Source organism: Lagopus muta, chromosome 5 (genome assembly GCF_023343835.1).
Source record: "Lagopus muta isolate bLagMut1 chromosome 5, bLagMut1 primary, whole genome shotgun sequence".
Lineage (NCBI taxonomy): Eukaryota > Metazoa > Chordata > Aves > Galliformes > Phasianidae > Lagopus > Lagopus muta.
In genome coordinates, this window is record NC_064437.1 from 16,169,977 (window position 1) to 16,196,648 (window position 26,672).

The 26,672-nt window shown below is 39.1% G+C and overlaps 2 protein-coding genes across 7 annotated transcripts in view; one reads left to right on the plus strand and one right to left on the minus strand.

The window, feature by feature from the left end:
* The first annotated feature begins 39 nt into the window (after window positions 1-39).
* On the plus strand, window positions 40-23,429 carry TECR (trans-2,3-enoyl-CoA reductase). 6 transcript variants are annotated; one of them, XR_007377022.1, is made up of 14 exons: window positions 5,022-5,231; window positions 6,111-6,168; window positions 9,187-9,237; window positions 9,670-9,721; window positions 10,062-10,106; window positions 11,381-11,484; window positions 13,459-13,574; window positions 13,690-13,795; window positions 17,843-17,915; window positions 18,004-18,047; window positions 19,407-19,464; window positions 20,200-20,288; window positions 20,879-21,005; window positions 21,132-21,209. XR_007377022.1 is itself a non-coding variant. In XM_048944942.1 (14 exons), exons 1-14 carry the CDS (start codon window positions 5,215-5,217, stop codon window positions 21,257-21,259), a joined length of 984 nt encoding a protein of 327 aa, XP_048800899.1. In that variant the 5' UTR covers window positions 5,022-5,214; the 3' UTR covers window positions 21,260-23,429. The 6 variants fall into 6 exon arrangements, 5 of the variants coding, with proteins under 5 accessions (XP_048800900.1, XP_048800902.1, XP_048800899.1 ...); XM_048944942.1 differs by having other exon boundaries at window positions 11,384-11,484; window positions 20,960-21,005; window positions 21,132-23,429; XM_048944941.1 differs by having other exon boundaries at window positions 20,960-21,005; window positions 21,132-23,428.
* Window positions 23,430-23,463: 34 nt separating this feature from the next.
* Window positions 23,464-26,672, minus strand: part of ABCA4 (ATP binding cassette subfamily A member 4) — a 67,807-nt gene continuing 64,598 nt past the window's right edge. Inside the window, exons 46-50 of the mRNA XM_048944940.1 lie at window positions 26,501-26,635; window positions 25,070-25,173; window positions 24,894-24,986; window positions 24,502-24,751; window positions 23,464-23,594 (exon numbers count right to left, since the gene is read on the minus strand). Of these exons, the coding sequence (XP_048800897.1) occupies window positions 23,472-23,594; window positions 24,502-24,751; window positions 24,894-24,986; window positions 25,070-25,173; window positions 26,501-26,635 (705 nt within the window). The 3' untranslated portion in view covers window positions 23,464-23,471. The remainder of the gene's footprint in view (window positions 23,595-24,501; window positions 24,752-24,893; window positions 24,987-25,069; window positions 25,174-26,500; window positions 26,636-26,672) is intronic.

The following is a 26,672-nucleotide window of genomic DNA, read 5'->3' on the forward strand; positions in this document are numbered from 1 at the left end:
CGGGGCCGGGCGCTCCCGCTCGCCGCGGGTCCCCTCCGCGGGGCCGGCGCCGCCCGATCGGCAGCGGCGCGAGGCCGGGGACGGCGCCGCGGCGGCGCGCAGGATGGGCGGCAGGGCCGGCTTCTTCGAGGTGGGTGCGGGTGGCGGCCGTGCCGGGGGGTGAGCCCGCAGAGACGGCCGCCGGCGAAGGGGCGGCCGGGAACCCGGCGGGCCGGGAGCCGTCTCATCCGCAGTGAGGCGCCGGGAGCCGGAGCCGCCGCTTAGCGGTGCCGCGCGGAGGTTCCGGGCTCCTTGCGGGGAGCCGCGGGGCGGATCTCCGGGCCGCCTCGAGCGGCGATACCCAGCCGCGCCGGGCGGGCCGGAGGCGGCGAGGAACGCTCTCGGTACCCGGCGTCCTCTCCTTTTGTGTGGGGCCGCGTTCGCGCTCCGAGAGGGACGAGCGGGGCCGCCGGCGGGCGCTGCGTCCGTTCGTCTGCTTGTGCGTGCGGGGTGAGATGGACCTGGAGGGCCGGAAGGGAGACGGACCCACTCTCCGCGAGGACGAGACTGGCTAATGCAAAGATCCCTAGCGGTGCCCGTATTACACAGCCAGGCGGTGCTGGCTAAATGCCAGCTGCCCTGTGGATCTGCGGGCTCGCGCTTGGTGTGCTCCGGCGCAAGACTCAACTAAAAACGCATTTCACCCAGTGCAAAATACACAAAATAACAAAACAGTTGTTACTGTAACATTAACGGGCTCCAAAACAAGAGAAAAGAGCCTGCTTCTGCGCAGCCTAGAAGTTGAGATGTTGCTTTTCAAAGGGATAAAAGTTTTTTGGATGTCACACGCGACGCACTGAGCTGTCTGTAGCTGCATTGGGAGCGAGGTGGGTGCCCACTCTGCCTCTTCCCTGTAATGCTGACCTCCCAAGTTTTTAGGAAAAATGCCCAACCTTGTCACCGCCTCCTGCATTTCTACTGCTGTCCCACGGTCTTGAGAAATCCAGATGCAGGAGCAGGCACTCAGCGGATGCCTCTCAATGTCCTCACTGTCTGACCTGCAGTTTGGTCTCCTGCTCCCATTGTACCAAGCTTCTTTATAACACCCATTACTCTAAAGCGGGGACAAACGTGAGAAAGTAGAATGATTTGTTCCACTCCCCTGGGCAGAATGGAGCAGCAGAGCCTGCTCTTGGTGTCTAATCAATATCCTCTGTCTAAGCAACGCTAATGTAAATTCGGACGTCTCATGAATTTACATGCCAGCTTTGTTTCTTAGTCCTTTTCTCTGCATAGCAGATAATGGTCAAAAGCAGATGTGCCTGAAGTCATGCAGTGTGTGTCAGAGCAGACCCAAGGTGTGGCGCTGGACAGGGCAGCATGGGGTGCTGTTGCCTATCGCTTCCTGCGCTGTTCTCACTTATTTGCTTTCGCTTACAAGTTCAAGGCTGCTCGGTATGCTGAACTGCACTTCCTCAGCAAACATCTGAAACTGAGTTATCAAAACCAGAAGATGAATGTTCCACCACTCCCAAGACTTCATAAGAGAAAAAAAATCTCTACTGATACCACAAGTGGTAATATTCCCTATTTTGGATTAGTGTGCAATTCTATACATATCTCTGTATATCTCAAAACCTTTTGCCCTTTATTGCTTCTCTGTGGTGCCTCCTTGTAAGAATTACAGAGCACTTTGCAAACACCAAACTCTTGCTCTCTGACCTTTTTCTAATATGACAGTTTAGTTTAGCAGAGATTTATCAGAATTGGAATATTCCTGTTTGGGGGCATTTTATCAAGGCCAGTATGTAATCAATTTCATATTGAGTATGTGGGAAAGTCCTCTCCCTTACCCATAAATGAACCTACAAGAAGATGGGCAAGAGCATGAGACTACTTGTGATCAGACACTGGCTGTTAATTCTTTTACAAGAGTATTTCTTACTGCTGCTAAAGACTTCCAAAATAGGGAACGTATTAATATGACTTTGAAGAAACCAGTGGTAGAAGGTAGATGGAGCTTTGGAATCACCTTCAACCTTTTTCTTTGAATTGGCTATGTTCAAAGTTCAGTGCCAAGAACTATGAGCAACAACTAAATTAAGCCCAAGTATGCTGGATCTAATGGATCAGCACAAAAAGTCCAGATGGGCAGAGTGATTTGCCTCTACTTTACAAGACGTCTGCATCAGAACTGATAGATGGTCAGGTCCCCTGCACTCCTAGACCCACGTCTAGATGACTGCCTGCATGCTTCTTGTTCTGCAGTAATGCTACAGTGGGTCTTGTTTGGGTGCTGGTATGTTTATCATTTCATCTCACAGCTGTTTTATCACTAATAGCTCAGAAGAAAAGTAGCAAGAACAGTTACTGTTCAGAGCTGTGTGCATGCCTGACAGTACTGGAGAAAGATTCATTGCCCAGAATGTAGAGATTTATGATAGAGATTGGTATCTAGAACTGATGTTCTCTAGGAGTGCTCATTTATCTAAATTGATTAGAAAATAACTCTTCTGCCTATTTTAGATGTGTTTCTAAGCTTATGATATGACTGATCCTGAAAGTGCCAGCTTTTCTCCTTTCCCTACAAAGGGTTTATATGAGATGCTCAGACATAAATATCTGTAGCACAGAGCTCTGAAGTTAGGCTGATGAATTCTCTTTTTTTTTTTCTTTTTTTTCTGTTTAACAGGTTTAGGTCTTCAAAAGCATTGCATGTAGGAAAAATAGAATGGTCTTCTGTCTTCCTAGAGGAAATATGCTTAAGCAAATACTGTAGAGAATCAGTGTCGTAAGAAATTCAGTTGTAATTTTGCTTCCTTAACTAGTTTGGACGGGAAGTGCCTTTTGTAAGCAGTTCTAACCAGAAATGTTTTGGAGTCTTCATTCCCCGAGGATAGACTGAGCTGACATATGCAGTACTGCTAAAAGCAACGATGTACTGCCTCCCTCCTCCCCCCCGTCCTTGCTGGCATTTAAGTTTTCTCCCCCTTCTGACTGTGATGAAAACCTTCTGAATGCAGGGGGATGGCTGCTGCCTGGCCAACATTGCTGAGATGTCGCAGCTCCTGTTACAAAGGCTTCTTCCACTCAGAGCTATGCTGTCTAGAGCCTCATCAAGTAGAGACACTGAGAGCAAGTGCCAAAAGCAGGACTGCAGAAGATTTTAAGATTCTGTATTCTCTAAGAGCTGCCCAAGCAAGACAAGGCCATGTGTTTCAACATGTTTCAACAGTCATTTAAAGGGAGACTGCAGAAAATTGCCCTGCCATTTGAAAATGTCATCTGCTTTCGCAAGTAACACATGCAATTATCATCACAGAAAGATGAGAATATGGGGAAAAACATTCTCCCTTTCTCTTCTCTCATCCGTTCTCCATATCCAAAACACTTTGTACAGACAGCTGTGTTGCTTCATTTAAGAGATGGGCAATTTGTTCTTTTTCTTCATGGAACTTAAGAGAGAAACTCTAAATTTTGTAGAGGGAAATGTGACAGTAAAATGTTACTTGGCAGGGAGTACCTGGAGCCATTCAGGGTTTGAAGGCTGCTTTTGAAAGCTAAAGTCTTATTTTAGAGACAATAATGGACTTATTTGAAGTATATTTTATAAACTAGATGTGATTAAAAAAAGCACAGCCCCCTCCTCCCTTCAGTCTCTTCAATTCCATGTTTGACGTGTACCCTGGATTTACATTTTCACATTCATCCACCAAATGATTCATGAAAAGTAGTAATGGAACTATAGATACTGAAGTTCAATATTGCAAATCACAGTGCTGATTCAAAGAAATGATTGTGTTTTCACAGAGAATTTATAAGCCTTTTCTACCTGAATATTGCCACTGTGGAAAATAATTACTATGAACTAGAGCCCTGAGCTATAGATAGTCTCTTTTTCCACACGTAAAAGGCTAGGAAGTGCTGTTGAAAAGCCTGGATATCTACTTAGTATTGCATCAAAGCTGACTTAGATTCTCAGATGGAAGCATTCCAGCCTGCTTAGTAGTGACAGTGATACTCAGTGAATGATGTGAGTCTTCAGCATGACTGGGAAATTGGCAATGTGCAGCCCTGTGTTAGCCAGGGCAAGAAAATACCCACTGAGTCAGAATTAACTGGTGCAGGCCACTTTCCCATCTTGTGTATCCTCTTGGAAGATATCATGGTAACAAAAACTGGAAAGCTTTCATAGGCTTTCAGGAGTCAGAATTCACTGTAATAACCTCTAACACACAAAACTCTAACAGCTTGTTTGTTTGTTTGTTTGTTTGTTTTTTGGAGAGGGGACAAAAATTCAGCCTCCCACTCTAAGGGAATAAAGTGTTACTTTCCTTCCTGACTTATTCTTACAGACTGTTTCAATCAGTTATATAAATGGATTTCTCATTCTGAAGGATGACTGTAGCCCTACAATTGCTGCCCTTCACAGGCCCAAATCAAGAAAGCAAGCTAAGCTTGCCATGCAGTCACGTTAGGCACCCAGCTCCAAGAGTGGTTACGACAATTTGCTTAAGCTATCCATCCAAGTTTACTTCAACTCCAGCCCTTCACTGGGTGGGATATCAGAAGGCATCAGATGCAGGGAAAGGATGCACAGAATGACAGTGGAAGGAAGCGATGCTTAAAGCAATCCAGAAAGATGGGGATTTAGGATTTCTCTTTGGTAGAAGATTCCGGCTTTTTACTGGAAAACATTCCTGCCCTTTCCTGTCTGTACTTTTTGGTCTCCTGAATCCTTTATTCCTTGGTGGCCCAGATTCTATGAGAGGAGTTGGTAATGGTATAAAAGACAGTCTATAGCAGGTTTCCGTTTCTTGGCTGTGTGTCTAACCATTATATATAAAGCATGAAGGACCACATCACCTTCTTTGCAATAGCTTAGTTTCATTCAGAATTAATTTAAATGCTCTGCTTCGTGCTGACCTTGGAATGATGCTGCTACTGGATCAAGGTCCTTAAGGGTTTACATGCAAGCATGCCTAGCTAACAAGTCTGAAACAGGTGGAAGAAATAGAAAGATACTGAGTTTCAGTACATTCCAGATGATCGTTCTCGTGAGCATACATAGGAGCAGAATCTAGGAGGCTGAGCAGTAAAACACCTGGTGTGTATTTTGTGAACTTGTGCACATTAGACATCTGCTTTATGAAAGAGAAATTTAATTGTCCAAGTATCACTGCATCTCCTTTTTTAAACTAGGTGAAATAGTAGTAAGATGAAATTTCATGAAATATGAGCTCTTCAGAGAGGTAAGGCTTTATCTAGTTGAACTACTGACAGAATAATTGTTCTTAACAGATTAGGATGAAATTTGGCTTTGTGGTAATGACTGAAAACTACAGCAGTTTCCCCTTGGCTTAACTCTAATGACTTAAAGGAAGTTATTTCCAATATGCCCTAGTGAGAAATCACACTGAGCCATGTCTGCTTCCTTCATAAAAAACACAGTATTCCAGAAAATTCTAAGAGAATAGAGAAAATGACTAATACTATAGGAAGAATAAAATGTTTAGAAAGATATAGTTGGGACTGTGGCAACCAGGGATTTTTTTTTGGGGGGGGGGGTGGTTGAATTAAAGGACCCTCACTGATATAAGCAGTCCAATAGTTCAGGGATAATTCTTTCGTTTTGCATAGCTCTCTCTTGGGCTGCTTGGTTCCTGGGCTGTAAAATAAGCAGGTTTGGGGTTGGGTTTTTTTTTTCCTAACTTAAAAATAAACCAATACAATACATGCTTATGTTGGTGTTCAAAAAATCTCTCTAAGCTGAAGTTTGGAGTTTACTGAATCTGCTGAGTACAAATGACTGCAAATTATGCTTCCAACATGCAGAAACATGATGTGTCAGTACTTCCTTAAAAGTTACTCACATCACTTTTGAATATCTGTTGATTAACTTTAAACTGAGAGAAATTGATTTATTGTATTTTTGTAATCCTATTAGAGACAGCATCTTAAAAAAAAAAAAAAAGTTCACTCAACCATTTTTCCCCTGTGGATAAACTTTCTAATCTTCTGAATAAATATCTAACACTTGAAAGTAGTTTTCTTGGCTTTTATCATAAATTGATTACTTTGATTTTGACCTGTACTAAACAATAATTCCAAATTTTTCTCTGCCTTTCAAGACACTATCAATCTTTGCTCCTTATTCATGAGAACAAATTTGGCTCCTCAACACTGAAGGTATGTACCTGTAGTCACTTCTAGAAGTGCTTTAACTAACAGGTATTTTGCACAAATCTGCCTACTGATTAAATTCTATTCAAAATAGTTGTAGAGAAGTGGTAATTCAAAATGCCTTCAAAAATTCACCAAATAAGTGATCTGCAAGTCACACCACGCTAGTGCAAATCAATTGTCAGTGTCCTATTCTGCTAAACTCTTTAAGAATACTCCAAAATTAAAATTCTCTGAGCCATAAATTTATGTTTAAGAGAGCTGGTATCCATCAGTAAGCGTTCCAAGAACAGATTGCTGGGTATCTAAAGACTGCTGCCAACCAGTACATTAACTGACTTGGTGCTGTGCCTCAAGACTGGAAACACTGTGTTCAGTGCTATCTAGGTTCATGTGGCTGGCCATTATGTTCAGAAAAATAACATTTCTTAGTTTGGATCAGTCTTTTCTGTCTGTTTTGCAGAGAACAGCTAACTACTGTGGGGGCATTTTGTCACAGATAAGAGGCATGATAGTTAAAGGAAACGGTTTACCTTGCTTTCACTCTGTTGTCATACAGATTTCTGCAGGCTGGAACGGAATCTACAGCTGTGTTCTTGTGTTCCTCTTTCTGAAAGGGGAAAGCATGTATGATATTTGCTTAGATCCTGAAACTAACTGATAGTAACCAAAATATTTCAAGTTCAGGAAGGACTGCCCAAAAATACCTCAACATTGAATAACAGAGGTTGCAAGGGACTTCTGGAAGTCATGTAGTCCAACTGTTGCTCAAAGCAGATGCAGCTAGATCAGACTGCACTGGGTCTTGTCTAGCCCAGTTTTAAATACCTCCAAAGGCAGAAATAGTACATTGCCCCTAGGCTACCTGGTCAAATATTGGGTCATTTTCTTTGTATCTGATTGGAATTTCCCATATTGCAGCTGTTGGCCATTGCATCTCATCACTGACACCACATCTTCAAAAAAGTTTGGATCCATCATATAGGCTTCTATTACGTTTTTTAAGAAATGGGCCGATACAGGAAGGTATGCCAGTTTGGCACTTCAAAAAGACATCTTGCAATGAAACCAAATAGGAATACAGAAGATCCTGGATTATTTTGTTTTTATTTGTTTGTTTTTATTTGCTTCTTTCCCATACTGATTCCAATGGTTCACAGAAATACCAGAATTTCTGCACAGCTGCCCCCAGGAAGAACACAGAGCAAAAGAAAATGTTTTGTAATTTTCTGTCTGGCCTTGTGCAAAATGAGAGTAAACTAATTAGAAGAGCATAAGTGGCAGAAAGATGGCCAGCCTGCTCTGTAATTGGCCTGGAGAGGACTTCTCTAATATGGACACTGAAAGTCATAGAGTAGAACTGCCTGGGGAGAGATTCCAATCCAATATGCATATGCTGTCCCTGGGTATGGAATGAGGAGGAGGCTTCTAAGTTACTCACTGCTGTAGTCAGTAGGGCTGCCCAGCGGTGTTCTTTGATACAAAAACTTTGAGATACACCAGAGGTTTCAATAAACCTTGTAGTAACTCAGCATTTCAAGGGACAAAAATGAGTTTACAGCCCCCATAGTACCTGTTCTGTGGCTTGTGAGAGTCGGAATACTGTAGGTCAGTATTGCAGAATAACACAATTCACTTTGTTTGCTTTCCCACAGGGATCTCCCACAGAGGCACTAACTCTTGTAATCTACATTGTTTCAAATATATGTTTAAATGACAACAACAACCAGCAACAAAGAGAGAAATACATAATACCCCCATGTGGCTTACATTCTTCATGAACTGCAAAGGAGGAGAAGTGCTCACCTCCCTTGGCACTTCCTTTGGAGCATACAGGGTGCAGGCAGAAAATACTACTGCATTAGTATCCCTTGTGGGATGAGATCTGATACTGCTGGCTGGAGCTGAAGTGCTTCATTGCTGCACTAACAGAGAAAGAACAATTTGGGACAACTAAAAGGGGGAAACAAGACACTCTAACTGAGTGATCTCTTCAAAGAAACTGTCAGAAAGATACTGGACTGTGACTCCTATTTTTAGCCAGGAGTCATACTTAAAGTCTACTGTTAATCTGTCCTCTTGGTCAGTTAATACCAAACGTAATTAATGGTAGACATTATAAAAATAAACAAAACCAAAGAGCAAAACCCAAACTGAGTAATGATAGCCACAGTCATTTAGTGTGACAGATAAGCTTTGATCCTTCAATCTTAGTAATGGACCCTGTGGTAGAGCTAAGTGTTTGATGGAAACAAATGGAATTAAAACACAACCAGTGTATTGTAAGAGCCTGCTGTAACTGGACTCCTAAAATCTTTTGCCAAAATGTCATTTGATCATCAAAACAGTCTACTCTATCCTTGTCTCAGCTGCTTGGAATATAAAATGCTGATATGCAGTTTGTAATACAGGTGATCTGAGAGGCAAGAATAACATAATATCACATACAATGCTGCATGTATCACGACGATGTGTGAAGTCTCCATTTTTAGCTGCATTTCTTCATTATGTCTGTTGAGGTTTTTTACTCTCTTCACAATTAACAAATTCCAGGAACAATGCACGGTAATCTTCATTCTATACATATTCAAAATATTTGCTTACATGCATGTAGTGCACATTTACATTTCTTCTTGAATTGTCTAATTTTACAAATCAGAACAATTCTGAAGACAAATTTGTTCCTTAATGATTTGTGTGAAACTTCTCTTTATTTGCTCTTTTTGTTTTAGTTTAAGAGAACATCCCTGAATATGCATCTTTTGGTCAGTAAATTAGCTACTACTGCTTCTGAATTTATCCATGAAGACAACTTATTTGTCAAGTGTTACTTTTGTCACAAATTGAGTTGAGATCCTGTCTCTGATTAAAGCTGTCTCTTGAGCACATTAGAATTGCTTCTCACATGTAGATCATAGAAAAATGGTATCTCATTCTGAATAGTGATTGTGAATTTGAGAGTCAACTAGGAGTTTAGATATTATGCAGTCAGTAATTAATTATTATTGTTTTGTGTCCTATCAGGTGGAAATCCTTGACTGGAAGACAAAGGAACAATTATGCTTCTTAGATAAGGTAAAATAAAAACCTGCTCAAAACATTAGGTGACTATTTACAAATTGCTAGCTCTTTTTAAAGCAAAGTTAATGTTTGTGAAAAGTATTTTGATAGCCCTTCTTTGGCATTAAGGAGACAATAACTGTTCATGCTTCTTATGCTTCATACTCATACCTCTTGTGCAAAGAGCACAATTTCACTTGCTTCTCTAAGATGGTGCCAGCTGTCCCTTACTCATTTAGAGGCCATCAAACTGTCACTGCTGCTGTAGTAACACTGAGTACTGCCACAGTAGCTGCCTCTGAAACAGATGTCACAGATCAGGTCCTCCACTTTTCCTGTAAGAAGTGTTTTGAATCATTCATACCAATCCTAACAGCTGTCTTTAAAAATATGTATCTTATATACGTATATACATACATATATATAAATATGTTCTTTTTTGCCTAGGTGGAACCAAATGCTACAATTAGGGAGATAAGATCAATGTTCCATAAATTATGTGAGTATAACTTTTGCAACAGTTTGTATTGCATCAGAATATCCAGTATATAAATAAGAAAAAATTATATAAGGTGAAATGTGATGCAGACACACATTAGAGGCTGGAACTAGATGATCTTTACAGCCTCTTCCAACACAGGCCATTCTGTGATTTTATGATAATGTGAGGTAATCTGCACATGAATGTGATCATAGTGAGATTTCAATACAATTTTTATGTTAACCTGATACACCTTCCTAAATATCTTCAAATAAATCTGTGTTGTGTTTCATTCATTGTAACAGTGGATAATTTAAAAGAAACACTGTATATCACAAAATTCTTCATGGTTTTACAGATCCCCAGTGGTATCCAGCAAGACAGTCAATAAAACTTGATCCAAGTAAGTACCTGTGAAGACTAGAGTAATAAAGCTCTGAGCAGTGGCCTCACGTGAAAGGTGTACTTTGAATGGGCATTAGCTCTTAAAAATGAGTTTCAAGCTATGTTACTTAGTACTGTGAAGGCTGAAGAGGCTCCAAAACAAATTCAGTTCTTTCAAAGTATTGAAAAGAGTTCCATCCATCCACTTGGTAATTAACTCAGGAACCTGCATATTGCTCCAATGCATTTTATAACTACTGAGAACATTTGTTTTAAAGACACGTAGCACAGATTCTAGACAGTAATTTCCCTTAGCTTCAGTGAAACGATCCCCATAGTGACGCTAAACTGGGAGCACTAAGGAGTTGCAGATATTAATTCATATTATCCTCTCTGCTCTTAGCCAGGAATTGAAATTCCTTTGAAGTAAGTAAATACAAAACATATTGCCACGAATGTTCTGACAAATCTTGATGACAAGTGGTTGACTGGTTTAATGGAGTTGCAGGTATCACTGCTGGAAGCCTCACAGTACATGGCCTGGGTGCACAAAAGATAGTTTAATTGACAAATTACATTAAATCATCTTAGCATTTAGTATAAAATCTATCACTTTGTTCTTCTGCTTCTATTGAGCTTAATTTTATATATTCCCTTTAAAGTTATGCTGGTGATGATTAGTTGATCATGTAGAATCTATCCATGGAAAACAGGTATATAAGTGCCTTATTTCCTTCTTAAAAGATCTATGTTTTCAGATTCCTCCAAATCCAGGTATTAAAAAACTTGCGCACCAGCTTAGTTCCTGTGGAATCATCTCTTGGCTGATTGTTTGGAAAACAAACAAACAAACAAAAAACTGGCAATAAAACCTCTGTAGGAGGGCCTTCCCTTTACAGCTTATCCCATCTGGGTGTCTGTTGATGAGCAATGAGAAGCAGGCAAGAGAGAGACGGAGATGAAGCTGACCAAGTCAGTGAACTATACTAAAGGGCAGTGTCCCATCAGCAATTTCTGCTGTAGCAGTGATGAAGCAAGTCTACCAGACTAGGCAGACAGATAGGACTGGGAATTCTTCTGTCTTGGTGTGAATAGAGGACCTAGATTTACATGTGATCCCAGGGATAATTCAAAGCTAAGTGTAAACTTTCTTAATATTTTTTTAAACTTCGATTCCAATACACCTATTCCAGGTCAAAGAATCTTAGTCTTTTAAAAGCACAATATGAAGCTAGTTTGCTAGTGTAGTTGATTTGAATTTCACTGAGATGTAATTACCTCTTTCCTTCTCAGAAGGAAAGTCCCTGAGGAATGAGGAAATCCTGCAGCACCTCCCTGTTGGCACAACTGCTACTTTATACTTTAAAGATTTAGGGCCACAGATAGGATGGACTACGGTGAGCTATGCTTCAAATCTGAGCCAATTTAATGGCTGTTCTTCCATAATTAATCTTTACATCACTTTTTGTCTCACTCCAGTATTTCTGCATGATGCCTGCTCTGACAGTGGATGCAGGCTATGAACCCTCATTGCTTCAGTTCATTTTATCCAGGGAAAGCAGCAAGAAAACATTTTGAATGTCTAGTTCCCTAGAAGGGCAGCAGAGGAAAACTTGCTACTGGGTTAGTTTGGCTGTGCTGAAATAAGGTGCAGGTTCTCAAATGGATTTAGATGTCTAATCACTAGGAACTAAGTATCTAAATTCCTGTGCAACCCTCCTGACAGAGATAAAGATTATACTCCAAGGTTGTCCTGCAAAGAGGCATCTGAGAAACTTACCTGTCAGTAATGGAGCTGACTTCAGCAGGAAAATGCATGAAAGTAAAATTAGTTAGTTGTATATGGCTGTGTCCCAGGATGCTAATGCCAGGCTAATGACAGCTGATCATTTCTGTAATCCACGAAGATCTCATGTTTACTCTCTCAGCTCAAAGACAGGTCCCATCACAACTCACTCAGCAGGTGACACTGCATTCATGTTTATGCAATGAGGTGATCAATGACTTTTGAAGGTTCTTCAGAAAGTCCATAGTGCACGTATTAGCGCTACTTCTAACAAAACAGCACAGCACGAAGGGAAAAGGTACCCAGTAATTTAAAGACACATTTACTATTTCTTATCTATGAAAAATTAACAAAATACTGTGTCAGTGACAAATAGGTAGATTCACAGGAGGCAAAAAACCAAAAAAACAAAAAAAACCCTACAAGTCTGAATCTTTAGATCAATTCTTTGGATGCTATGCTGATAAGTAAGGCAGCTGATGCACAAACCATGAGTCAGTAAGAAGAGAAAACTAATGACAGTGTAGACTCCAAGACACATGTACTTGAATATATACCAAAATATCACACACCAGACTTCTTCCAATCCATTATTCTTCTTTTACCCTTTTCTCTCTCTCTCCTTCAACCTACTTCAGTCAGATGTAAGCCAAGAAATGCTTTGATAAAAATAAAATTAACAACACATTTTTTGCCTTTTTAATACCTTTGCCACAGAAAATGCTGATTCTGTTACAGAAATTGATACAAAAACAACTTTTCTTCCAGTAAAAATAACTAAACACATGAGAAAAGTGATGCATTTTGTGCTTTCCTTCAGTTTTCCTTTTTCTCTCTAAAAATGAGGTGTTGAACTACCTTCCTCACTCAGAAAAGTTGAAAATTCAACTGTTAATACTTAGTCCAAATACTTAGTGACAATATAAAGTGATGCTCATGAGAAATACACTCCTATCTGGAATGAAATTAAGTTAGATAATAGCTTATTTAATTTCCTCTAGTTGTTACTTTATTCTTGGTGGTGTTTGTTTTATTTTTCCAAATGAAAGATTTTTTGAGCATAGAATGAATTGTTTTCTGGAATATCTGCTGTGCTAACTGTTCATACACATGGGGTCACCTGAACACTTGCAAATTGTGTTTCTAGTTTAAATGAAATTCATGAATTAGAAATAAAGCACATATCTTTCAAAATAAATTCTTCACCTAATTTCATTTTAACCCAAAATAAGTTTAAAAAAAAAAAAAAAAAAGTAGGTTTTGAGGGCAAGAGGAGGGTGAGAGCTGCATAAATGTAACCTGCATGCCCATTTATCACCATCTCTGGGCTACCATGATTACCTTTTCATATCCATGCTGTGTCAGCTGCATTGGCAATGGCTGTTTGTATGCAGTTGAGGCAAATGCATTGCAAAACATTTATGTGCATGTCTACTGATTTCACAGCTGCTATTCTCCCCATGCATCTCTAAATGCCATTTTGGGTCAGTGGAAGTATTTATCCCACTGCATCACTTATTACAAAGAAACCAAAGCAGAACCACCATCTAATTCAGCTGTCTAATTATTTTCTCTCTTTTTGCAGGTATTTTTGATAGAATATACAGGTCCATTGTTCATCTATTTTCTGTTTTATTTCCGCATGCCTTTTGTGTATGGACTGGATGAGAGGTTTACATCAAGCCCACATCCAGTAGTTAAGTAAGTCTGTTGCAGGCTTGAGCTGTATTTCTTGTTAGCATTGTAGTCTTATTCCAAATGTCTTGCCACACGTTTTTTTAAGCACTCTTAAATGCTTTTGTCTTGCTGTTTCTAGCTTGGCATGTATCTGCCATTCTTTCCACTACATCAAAAGGTTGATTGAAACAATATTTGTTCATCGGTTCTCCCATGGGACTATGCCACTGAGGAATATTGTGAAGGTAAATTGTGACAGAATCTATCCGTAGCCCCTTACAAATCCAACCTAGCCAACCTATTCTCTGCCTCTGCAGCACAGATTTTTTTGGATGTGGCTTTTTTAGTAATGTGCAGCAAATCCTACCCATGAACCTGTAGTTCCTTCAGAAGATTTCTTAATGCCACTTTGTATAACCCACACGTTGCTGTACAGTTATTCACATCATAGTTTTCTCATTGCTCTTTTCTAATTTGAAACTTTCAGCAATCCCACAATTTGTTGTACTCAGCTCTGGGTGTGAAGACTTTAGTAACAAAGTTGACAATTAAGGTGGTACAGATAGGTACAACACTGAGAAGTTTGTTGCTTTAAAACCATTTTTAAAAGTCATAATACTTCTTCCCACCTAATACTACCTTTGTCGATAAGCAACTATTAATTTACCTTTTGTTGTTCCACTGCAAAGTAGCCTGGTTGTCCTGCGTTTTCTTCTCACTCAGGAGCACCCCCTGATGTTGTCAGTGCTGCTGTGGCATAAGGCAGCCATCAAGACACAGATCCCCTATTTCTTAGTATTCTACAGAGCTGCACGCTTATGCATAGGCTGTGGTTTTTCAAAAATGTTAGCAACAGAGTATGAACTGCTATTCAAACGTACTCTTTATACTCAGGAGAACAAAAACGCATACTATAGCATCACCATTTGAGTAGTTCATATTTTGTATTTAGACAATCCCTTGGACTCTGAATTATGGCAGTGATACTCCAGGCTGTTTAAACTTTACATCATGGCTAACTTAAAGCTTTGCAGTGGCTCTGGTAGTTCTGGCAATAGCTTCATGCTTTCTACATGGAATGAGAAAGTTGAGCCAGTGGATCCCAGAAAGAATCCTCTTCAGACCAAACAAAATGTCATTTGTATCCAGTCATTCTGATCACATTTACTTTTCCTCCTTTTCAGGTTGGTGGTACTTTCTTTCATCTGTAAAGTTGCTCACAGTTCTTCTCCCTGCTTAACATTGCCTGGATTTGATTTACTTCTATAATTTCCTTGACTTTGATGGTATTACTTCAGAATTCCATCAGTCAAAAAAAAAAATAAAAAAATCACATCCTCTTCCCTTCTTTCTCTCGCACACAGATGGTAGCCAAAGCTTCTTACTTTAAGTGTATAATCACCCACAAAGCAAATGCTTATTTCCAAAGCAAAACAGAATGCTATGTTTAAAAGGAGACACTTCAGTTTCAATAAGCAGAGACCTGAGACAAGAATTGATATGATTTGTGATTTTCGTCCTTTGTTTGTCAAATGAAATAAATGATGCAGTAAAATGCAGCAAGGGCTCACCACACAAGCGGTTCATGCTACACTTCCACAGTATAATTCTAAGATGACTTTCTAGGCAATATCAAGATAGAATACCTGCCTTACTTGGATTTAGCAAATGTCTCAGTAAAATAGGGAATAATACAAAAAATGTGTGGTGATAAAGGAACTAACTAAAGGGAAGATGATAGCGGTTGTGCCAGAAGAAGTTCAGTCAGACCTTCAATAGTAGTTGAGCAGTGGAATTCCTCAAAGGTTAAAAAAGGGTAAGAAGACAGAATATTGTTGCTTCCTATGATCATATCTGGAGGAAAGAATATGCTAGAGCTAAAGAAATTCCATTGAAACCAGGAGACAATATAATGAGACAAACAAAAGGGTACACACTGGCTATGAGTAAACATAGGCAAGATAATAAGAAATAGTTTTGATCACTATAGGAATAATGATAAATTGGAGGAGAAAAAACAAAATTCCTAACTGGAAGTTTTAAAACTGAAGAATAGTTTATTTATGGGATCTTAGCAATATCTGGACCTGATGGTTTTTTATTTACCTGGAATAAAAAAGATGCACAGAAAAAATTCCCTTCTTTCTAATGAATTGATTAAGTCTGCACGTACCATGCTGTTCCTATCTGAATCTCACTGGAGACTTTTGTATGAGCAGTAAGGCTTCTAGTGACATCACATGCAGTGTTAGTGCTAAGGGTGGCAGATTCCACTCATCTTTAAAGCTCTTTTTGTTATAATTGAGATATAACTTTTAATTCTTGTGGTAAATCGTGTTCTTTGGATGACTAGTATTTGTTCAGTTTAATTACAGCATGTATTTCTGGGAGCTGAGCCATGATCACTCACTTAATTATACTTTACAAAAAATCCATTGCCATATGACCCATCTTGTGCCAAGCCCAAAGTTATAGGGAGATTTTTCATAAATTGCCATTCCAAGATTACAGGAAAGTGCTTTCACCTGACTTTGTACAGCAGCTAATACACTGAGGATGATGTCACATGAAATTAGCATTAGGACGGAAGCAGTAATTTATGGACAGGACACTGACTAGACTGATCCTCACTGGAGTCTGTTCTCCAGCTCCACTCCTTTTCCTGGATAAAAAAAAAAGAGGAGGTAATGGCAGGGAAGCTACTTAGTCTCTCCCTTCTTGTCCCACCTGATCTGTAATCATTAGTTAATAGTTTGCTCTTTCTCATTAGTTATTTATTAATACATAATCCCAGATCAAGAAGTAATTAGTTTGTAATTTCTAACTACAAATCCTAAGGGGTCTCCATTTTGTCTGAGGTCACTGGTCACTTCAGTGGTTCACTTAATTTTGGAAAGAAACTGGTTTGTAACAGAATGTCTGATGGGGATAGGGAGCGGGGTTGCCCATCACTAGCATTTTCAGAAAAACACACTGTCACTTTGCACTCAGTGTGGGTTGCAGACGCTGAGGTGATCACTTTTGGGGGTATTATTCCTAGAAATGCAGTTCTACTGTTTACAAGATCGATAGACTGCAAAATTCAAAGCCAAAGAAAAAAGAGTTTAAATGGTCAGGACATGAAAGACTGCAGCCTTGGTAAGAATTTGTCTATGTGAGCAGGAATGGAAAGCTGTGAAGGAAAAAGAAGATCTAGAAATGTCTAAGGTATGTGAACCTATAGAAAGGCTAAGGAAAAAGCATCAGGAGAGCGAGGGGATCATAGTTCTACTCATGAGAGAAGAATATAAACTGGGGAAGAAAAATAAAGGGCTCAATTTTGCTTTCATAGATGTCTAGGTAATAATCAAACACACCTAAAGCATGAAAAACGGAGAAATGGGTTTGATAAAGGAAAACAAATCTCAACCAACAGGAGGCAAATTTATGAGTTGTCAAGAATGGCACTTTTAGTTGAAAGCATAGAGAAAAAGGAGGAATAGGACAAGAAAGGCCTTTCCTCCTACCAACAAATATAGGAAGAAGAAAAAGATAATCTGTCATGAAGATACTAGAGAAAGAGTGAGTATCATAAGAAGAGCCACAGGAGGAAGACTAGGAAAACTAAACAACAGGTAGAGAAGGCAGTTTTCAATAAGGGTTTTTGGTTCTGTTTTTTAATGGATAAAGCTGCTGAATAAGCTCTGGAATTGGTCAGGAACGAATCAATGGAGTGAGAGCTCTATGGAAGCTGGATCACAGAAAGCCAAGAACAGCACCAAAAGGAACAAAGTAAAGATACCACAGTAAAAGGGGCAGAAGGAAAAGTTATGCGTGATGATTTAAGGAAAGAAAAGTTAAAACACTGAAGGAGAAAAGCCTCGATGGGACAAAGAAGAAGAAAAATGTCAAGGAATTGGACAGTACAAAGAAATAAGCAGGGAAGAGAGCACATTGCCAAAATAAGGTTTTATGAGTCTCAAGGGTTAATAAAACAAGTCTCCCTTTAACATAAAGCCTACATGGCATATCATCTTTGGATGGCTTGTGAGACAAAGAAATCTGTTTCCAAAAGTAGATTAATACTTTCTAAAATCATTTATAAACTTAACAGCTCCAAGAATATTTGAGGAAATCTTACCCTATGAGCTCATTTCCTGTTTGCTCCTGCCTTACCACACCCAGTATCATCACTTCTTGTTGTATTATCAGCAACTTGGAGGATTAGCCCAATTGATAATATTATCTGTGGTCCTCACAGTGAATTCTTTCCAAGATGATACTAAAACAAAGAAAAATTACCTGTTTTTCAGAACTGTTTATATTACTGGGGATTTGCAGCTTGGCTTGCTTATTACATCAATCATCCTCTTTACACTCCTCCTTGTAAGTAGCATTACAGCTCTCAGTATGATTTAAGTCCTTCACTGGTTGTATTTTATAGCTAATCACATGTAAACATTTTGTTTTATAGCTTATGGGAAAAAACAGATTAATTTTGCTGTGATCATGTTTCTGGTAGGTCTATTGCTCTTTTTATAAAATTCTAAAACTTGCTGGTTTATTTTTTATGTTGTATAAGTGGAAGAATGGGTAGGATAAGCAGATACTTTAAGCTAGAATACTTGGGACAAACTATAGCTGCCCACCTGCATGTAGAGTAGACACATCTGTCACATTTTTAATGTGATTTGTACACAAAGGAAGATTCTGATTAAGTACCTATTCTAAGACTAGAATGGGTTATTGATCTGTTGGGATGATCTCCAGTCACTAAAAGAATCCTGGCATGATCAGTCTGTGACAGTGTTTAAAGCCACTGAGTTTGTCTTGTGAAATATTTATTGAGTGTTAAGAACCAGAACAGGTCATAAAATTTAGAAAACTGGCCAACTAAAACAGTACATTGCTTACTTCTAGGGGAAGATGTTCCTTTAGATGCAACCACTTGCAGCAGATGGAGCAAGGGGAAGTAGGTGTTGCAGGGGCATTTTAAGCCTTGTAAGGATTTTTTTATGAAACAAACTTCTTAAGACACTGTCTGATCATCCTCACAGTTCCTAGGAACATTTCCACAGTTGCATAGTGTAGCCAACAAAGATGTACCCATTTTTCCCACTTATGCCTAATTCATTTAAAACATCAGCTGTTCACCTGCTTTGAGAAACCAATGCTCAGTTACCAGAGGCTCTCAAAGCATCTTCCCAGTATGAAATTTCTGTGAGGTAGTAAACTAGTCCCATTTTATAAAGAGACTACACGAATATATGCAGTTTGCAATAGCACTCAGGTCTGACCACCAGCTGTTAGTTTTAATAGATATGCAGTGCCGATACTGAAGATACGATCCGTAATTTACGTAAATGGGTTATTCCAATACCCTTTCCACATAGTTGATTGGGGAAGCATTATTTAAAACCAGTGGAGAAAGCTGGGTCAATTACATTTCATGATTCAGATTGATTATACTCCAGAGAAGAAAACTTCCTTTGAGTCCAATCCTTGGGATTTTGATGACTTCTGAGAAACCAAAACTATCCAAATGAAGTTTTCTGGTGTTTTTAAAGAGACTGGCCAAAAGACAAAGCAAGTAGTTCCTGGATTTGCTTTTATTTGGTTTATTGCCTTTAGATCTCATAGAGACTGCATGAGAAGTAAATTATCTTTTGGATAGTGAGTCTGATTTGTTGGTAAATCTCATGTGTAACATAGCATAGTATCCTGGCTATTTGCAACACATTAACTCCCATTTTTCATCGTGTTTACAACAGACTCTAACTTATTTTATGCTGTTTTTAAGTTCCCCTGGAAATAACAAAAGAAAGAAGAGTGTGTAGAAGAGAAGAACGTTTTTAACTGTCATACCTTTTCTTGCAGCTATGTGAAGCTGGAAATTTTTCCATTCATGTTGCACTTAGTGACCTCCGGAGAGATGGTAAAAATTGCATACTTTTTTCCTTCTGTGCAGCTGTTCAGTACTTGCACAATTATTCTGCCTTACGAAAGAACTGACTGATCCCGTAGGGTGCTGATACCTACTCTTCTGACTGTGCTGGAAAATCAGGATGTTCTGCACTATAAAGATTGGATACTAAGGGAGATCAGACAGTGCAAGAAATCCAAAAAGAGACTGCCAAAAAACACTTATCTCACTGTAATTTTTCTTGGTTATAGTCAGATTATGCTGAGGTGACCAACTGTATTATTTACACTGATAGTGCAGAGGGAAATAGTAATGGTGGTATAAGTTATGCTTTGGTGTGCAAGGGGAAAGTTACTTAACTGACTTCTACAGAGGAGCAAAAGATCTTTATGCAGTCTAAAGCTCCTTGCTCACTAACTGAACAATGGATAACAACTGTGACTACTAAAATCCAATCCTCTGACAACTGGAGAACACCTTTAACTTCTAACATAAAACATACTTGAGGCAATTTTATGGGTGTGACTGCAACCCAAAGGATTATGTAAACGTCTTTCTAATGCCCAGAGCATTTCCTCACAGTTAACCCTGTTCCTTCATGGGGGTCCAGAGAACATCTTGTTTTCGCCATCCTGCTTGTCCCTCTGACAGTGATAAGACAGAAGAGTAGGCAGGTTTGGCTTATCTTTGTTGGAGATGATATGCCCAGGAGTGTAAACATTTTGTGATTTGTTTTCTAATCTATAGGGTCCAAAACTCGTAAGATCCCGTATCCAACAAAGAATCCTTTCACATGGCTGTTTTTCTTTGTATCTTGCCCTAACTATACCTATGAGGTACGTATTTTGAAACAAAATGCTAGTATTTTAACTTTCCTGGATATGTCTTCATTTCTTTTGGAATGTTAAACTCTGAAACAGTTCAGCCTGAGCCACTAGACAAGATGCAGATGTACTTTGAAGCAGTGAAAATGTTGCAGAGAGGAATAGGGGAATTGACACTGAGGATAAGTTGCAGGAAAGAGATTGGGGCATCTTGTGGATTTAAAATATATGCGGCCCCAGGAATATTGCAGTGTACAAGAAAATAGTGCACAGTTAAATAGAAGATACCCCTGCTTCTCCTTTTTGCTCTACCACAGTATGAGACAATACCTGCCAGGTCTTACTCTTCATTTTCTTTGGTTATACAGTTGACTACACAAAATTACTGTTTCTAGCATTGATGGATGAATGACAAATGCGAATTAGGTAGGGAAAATGAAAGGAAGCTATGTTGTAATGCTTACACAATTGTCATATTAACTATGAATGCAAACATAAAGCATTTGTTTGTGATAACAAAGCATTGTTCACATTTTGGTTAAAAGCTACTAACAATAGAAATTGATATGGCTGACCTTGGCTTTTTTATTTACCTATACTAGGACAAGGTTGTATTTGATCAATAGAGACATAAATGCAAATGCTGTCATCAGAAATATTTTAAATTTCCTTGGCCAAAACAGGTGGGGACATGGATCAGTTTCACTATCATGACTCAATGTGTTCCAGGTGAGCAATGTTTTGGTACTTCTTCCTGAAGTGTTGTCAGCAGTGAGAGTTTGTACCTTCTCTGACAATTAAGTGTTTTGTTGTTTTGTTTTGTTTTTCTTTCTTTTCTTTTCCTCTTCCTCCTAGTGGGGCTGTTCACCTTGCTTTGCTTCATTCAGATGACAATCTGGGCAAAGGATAAACACTATACCTACCTACGAGAATTCAAGGATTATCCAAGTGTTCGAATGCCAATTATTCCTTTTTTATTGTAAGAAAAGTTTGGTTTCAATACTGCATGGAACTTCAAGAAGAAAAAGCTCATGGATTTTTCTTATTCATAAATCTCCTGCCAAATAATTGAATTAATTGAAGCGATTCTGGTGTATGCTAACTCTCCGCTGCTGAGGGAAACAATACACCTGAAAACTATACTTCCTTATATTCAAGAATTCTTCAATTCAGAAGCACCTTCAAAAAATAAGGCTTCATTGCAGAGCTGGTAGCCAAAAGCCCGTATAGCTCCACTGCAACCTGACTGACTGAGATTTCCGTGCACTAGTCTATTTAGATTGATACATCAGAGATACTGATAAGCTTGTTCTGAAAAGCAGCTCCAAATTTAGCAGTGGCATTCTGCAAGACTGTGACATAAATACATTGGAATGAGGACACAGCAGCCAACTACAAGAAAGCTCAACTCATACAGTATGGCCAGCTGGCCTGAAGACAGTTGCATGTTTTGCCTTCTTTGACTTGAAAAAGAGAGTGTTCTGCCTGGAGGCAGGGACTTTGTGACAAACAACATTACCAAAGAAAATGAATGGCTCCTGGAATAATGAATTGGGCAGTCTCTCAAACACCTGCTTTGGGTCTAAGCTATAATTTGCCAATTGGATCTAAAGAAAGAAGAATTTGTGGATTTAACATCCATCCTGTGAATATATAGGGGTGTTTATCCTGTTTTGTTTTTAATATTTTTAATTAGTAAATTGCATACTGACAAATAAGGTTCACAGTATCTGATCTATGCCGTATCCATGATATTTGGCCTGTTTCATATAATAAGTCCTTAACATATTCTAAAAGATCCTAGAGGACATTTAACCTTGTATTTTTTGTCAGAATTCTCTGAATAATTTCAGTGTACTCTGTGAATACATAAAGTACTGCTAACATTCAGAATGGTAGTTCCCTTCCTATTTTCAGAGCCAGGGAGAAAAATCCAGACATTCTGAACTTCCTGTGTTTTCTTTTTCACAAGATGTTCAGTGGGATTTAGTCGGGTTTTGTGCAAATCTAGTAAAAAAAAATATAAAATTATGACTGCAATATATCTGAATGATATTTTGAAGAAACTGTTTCAGAATATGAAGAAAATGTGTAGATACTGTTTTGTTTCATGATTAATTTATTTATTATAATGGATGTATAGAAAGATTTTGCAACTGTTTGTAAGGGTGAAATCTACAATAAATTCTAGACTATGTTTTGAATTCAATTGAAATAACTATGGCAAAAGAGGAAGATTACAGCTGGTTGCCACAATTTCATAATTATTTGTAAAGTACAAAGGAAGAATGTCCTTGCATCAAGTAAGACCTATATAAATTGAACAAAAAACTAAAAAAGCAAAATACGTGACCCACCTTTTATTTCTGTATAGCACGTGTTGGAGTTCTTTTTTTTAAAAAATGGAATAATTTCTTAGATAAGTGAAACAATACGTAATTGTGAATGTGCTTGCAATACTGTTATTTTATATTAGTTCAATGGTGAACCAGAGAAAAGAGCTAAATGGCAAATGATTTCCCATCATGGAGTACAAGCAGGCTGAAACTTTCTGAGCACAGAGAAATCATAATCTATTCACACTTTACACCCACTTGAGGTCCAGGTCAAAGGAAAGAAGAAAAGTTTGGTCTTGTTTGGCTGGTTTAGATGTACTATTTTGTTTAAATCCCAATTTGATACTCTGCTTCCTTTTCTGAACTTGAAGATCAGTGAGTATTAGGTCATTTTCATTAAGCAAACTTCTTGCCTTGATCTGAGATGGGAATGAATTCTTCCCATTCTTGTTGAGACAAGTTTGTTTCCAACGGCAAGAATGAAAAATAAGAGTTAACCGAGAAAATCCTACTGGCTGGAAAGGACTGGCTAGAGAGACTCTTTTTAATTCTCTTTACATGTCAACAAGGAGGAATGAAGCTTCTATTCTTTTATACTTTACATTAGAGAAAGATTTTTTTTCCTGGAACAAGTACCTGGTTTTCTTTAGATGCTTTCAGATTCTCTTTAGATGCTTTCAGCATGTGTTGTATGTAATATTCCTGGTAGAGCAGCAGAAGTTTGCCATTGCTAGGGACTTATAAGCACACTTCTCAGAAAGTTACAGAAAGTCAGAATAATACTGGGCATGGAAGCCTTTCTTTTACCTTTTCACCCCTCTGGTATGGCACACTAAATGCTAGTGACTGCTGGAATAGTCTATGCAACTGCCTGCTGCCGTGAAGCAGGAGACACCTTTGTTTCTCGGTTCGATCCAGCCGCACGAGGATGCAAAGGAATTTCCTCATCCTCCACCTGCTGCTTAGCAAAGTTCACAAAAACCTACGTGAAGAAAGAAGACAACGACATCAACTGAGATTAGCTAGTAGAATGTCTCTATACATTTGTATCTTCTTGGCCTCTGCAGGGAAGAGAAGGAAAGGAGAATCCAAAAATATGTACTCAGAACTGAAACACAGGGCATCAGCAGGGACTATTCATTCCTCCTTTATTTTGATAAATTTCCTTGCAACTTCCTTTCTTTGGATGCAGTGACTTGCAACTAAGATCCTATTTTGTCTTCAGTGGGAGATGGTTTACATGCCCTTGTGCAATATAATTGAGCTTGGTGGTGATGAGGAAGAGGGGATAGTAGTTCAGTAGGAAGCTGTAAGGCAGCCAAAATGTCTCTCTAGCACCCTCACCAATGCTAGCTTCATCTATGTGAATCATTAGCTACTCAGGAAAGCAGGCAATGCGGTGAATATCCTTCAGAGATTGACTGGGTATTGCCAAGAGTCCCAGTTTTTTTTCAGGCTCTATGTATCTAATTGCTTTTGCATAATAATTGCAACAGAGAGAAAAAAGCATTTACCTAGATACCACCATATCTCTATCAGCATCTCAGACAACACAACCCAAATCTCTTATACAAAATAAAATTGAAAGAAATATTAGATCATTTCCAGCTCAGGAAGCTTTAGCCTCTGCTTCTGACAGAGTAGATTTGTGTGAACTCTGGCACCTGCGAAATGCTGGCACGGCAGCTTTCAGTTGGACCTAATTCATGAAGGGAATTATTTACAGATTTCTTAACTGATCCACCCTCCTTGATGAGGGGCCTGGGAATTTTGTCTGAGAAAGAGGTTCAAGACAATTCTCTACTGTAAGCAGTTTGATCCTTCAGTTGTTTACACTGTCATTGCATTGCCCAATAGAGTTTCTCATGGATGATTTATTTTTTACTCACCTGATCTAATGTTGTTTGAGAGACAGAATATTCTTCAATATACAAGTTTTCCTTATTGGAGATTATTAACCGAAAAATCTTAGCCAGAGAAGAGGAGCAAATTTGATACTGCAGCATGTTGTAGTGTTTCTCTCTCTGTAAACTCCCTGGAAAGTTTATGCGTATGAACTGTTCAGCACGACTTGGATCTGGAGGCAGCCCAGTCTTAGGAGCCTTGATTTTCAATGTGACAATGTAGCCATCTCCAAACCTGTGAAACATGTACAGATTTGGAAATTGGACGAAGAGATAATTTCACAACAGCTCTTCAGATTGGTTTGCTCTATTAAGAATGGTTCATGCCACACATATTAGGTTTACCCATTAAAAACACTATAATATATTCAACTTACTTGTATTTTAGCTGCTGAATTGTGCCCAGACACTTGAAGGTACCTTTTACCATGATGGCCAGACGAGTACAGAGAGCTTCACATTCTTCCATACTTTCAAAACAGAGAATGGATATTTGAGATAGAACCAGCAGACAAATGTCAGCTGCTCTGGGATTTGAGTTCCAAGTCTATACCTGTGTGAAGTTAGAACTACAGCTCGTCCATCTCTGAGCACGCTGACAATAGAATCCCACAGGAGGCGCCGGGACTGAGGGTCCATTCCAGTAGTTGGTTCATCCTGCAATGTGAATGTTAAGACAGCCAGATTCAGAGTAGCAGAAAAAAAAAAGAAAACATTTAGAAAGGAAATCATTAGAATTAATCTTGCACATTTGGGTTCTAGCTTATCACTGCTTCCCTACTGAAATCTGTGCCTTGGGAACGCATAAGCACACCCTGACAAGTGTATAAGTGAATTGGTAGTAATGCACTTCTTGGCACAAAGCAGTAAGGAACCAAACACAAGCAATCTGTCAGGTAAGAACACAGTGCTATCTGTATAGGGCCCAACAGAGGCCTATTCCTTTCCCAACAGGGAAAGAATTGCACTGACCATTATAACAAAGGCAGACCAAAGTCCAAGGTCTTAGCTATCAAAAATGTAAGCCTTTATCAAATGTAACCCTGTTACCAAAAGATTCAAAACCTAAAATAAAAATAAATGGAATTCTGATGAATTTTTGTAGCAATTGCATTTACAATTACCTTTGAGAAATGCAATTATCATAATTCATATTACTTGATGAGAACTACATTTTACCTTTTGTATAGTTTATTCTAAATTTGTGTAGTTCATTTCAAAGATAACAAAGGTTGTGAAAAGGTAGCTATCTTCCTCTGTTCTGCTGGAAAAAGCAGCAAGGTGTATGTAGTAAGATCACAGAAGCATAGAATGCCTTGTGTTGGAAGGACTCTTAAAGACCATCTGGTTCCAACACTTCGGCTACACCAGACAAAGCTGCCCAGAGCCCCATTCTATCTAACACCTCCAGGGATGGGGCATCCAGAACTTCTCTGAGTAACAGGTACCAGTGCCTCAACACCCCCTGAGTAAAAGATTTCTTCCTAACAACTACCCTAATTCTCCCCTCTTTTACTTTAAAACCATTCCCCTAGTCCTGTCACTATCCAACCTTGCAAAAAGTTGTTCTCCCTCCCTTAAGCTCATTTAAGCAGTGAAAGGTCACAATGAGGTCTCCCCAAAGCCTTCTCTTCTCCAGGCTGAGCCAGTCATCATTTACATGACTGGGTACACTTTGACAAGAAAAGACAGGCTGAAACCAATCATGGATTTAAACTCAGATTTTTCTGAATTACATATTTTAATACCAAACCTTTCCTTATTGAAAATCTCTCTTATAAAAATTAGGTTCCATCCGAAACACACTTACTCATTCTAGTCTACTCCTAATATTTAAGAACTGAAGACTACACTGAAGTAGACATACATAGAGGCAGAAAGGAGCTTGCAAGGACTATCATAAACATCCCTGTAGCTCTCCAGCATGTAGTTTTATGAGATTTCATACTGAAATATCACAGAGTTCTGTTACTGTGACACTTACAAGCAAGATGAGTGGAGGGCAGCCTATCAGTGCAATGGCAGTGGAGAGCTTGCGCTTGTTGCCACCACTGTAGGTACCAGCCAGCTGGTCAGCATACATAGGAAGTCCCAGCTTCTGGATTCCCCATTCAGCGACCTATGAGAAAAACCATCTTTTTCACACAGAGCTAACC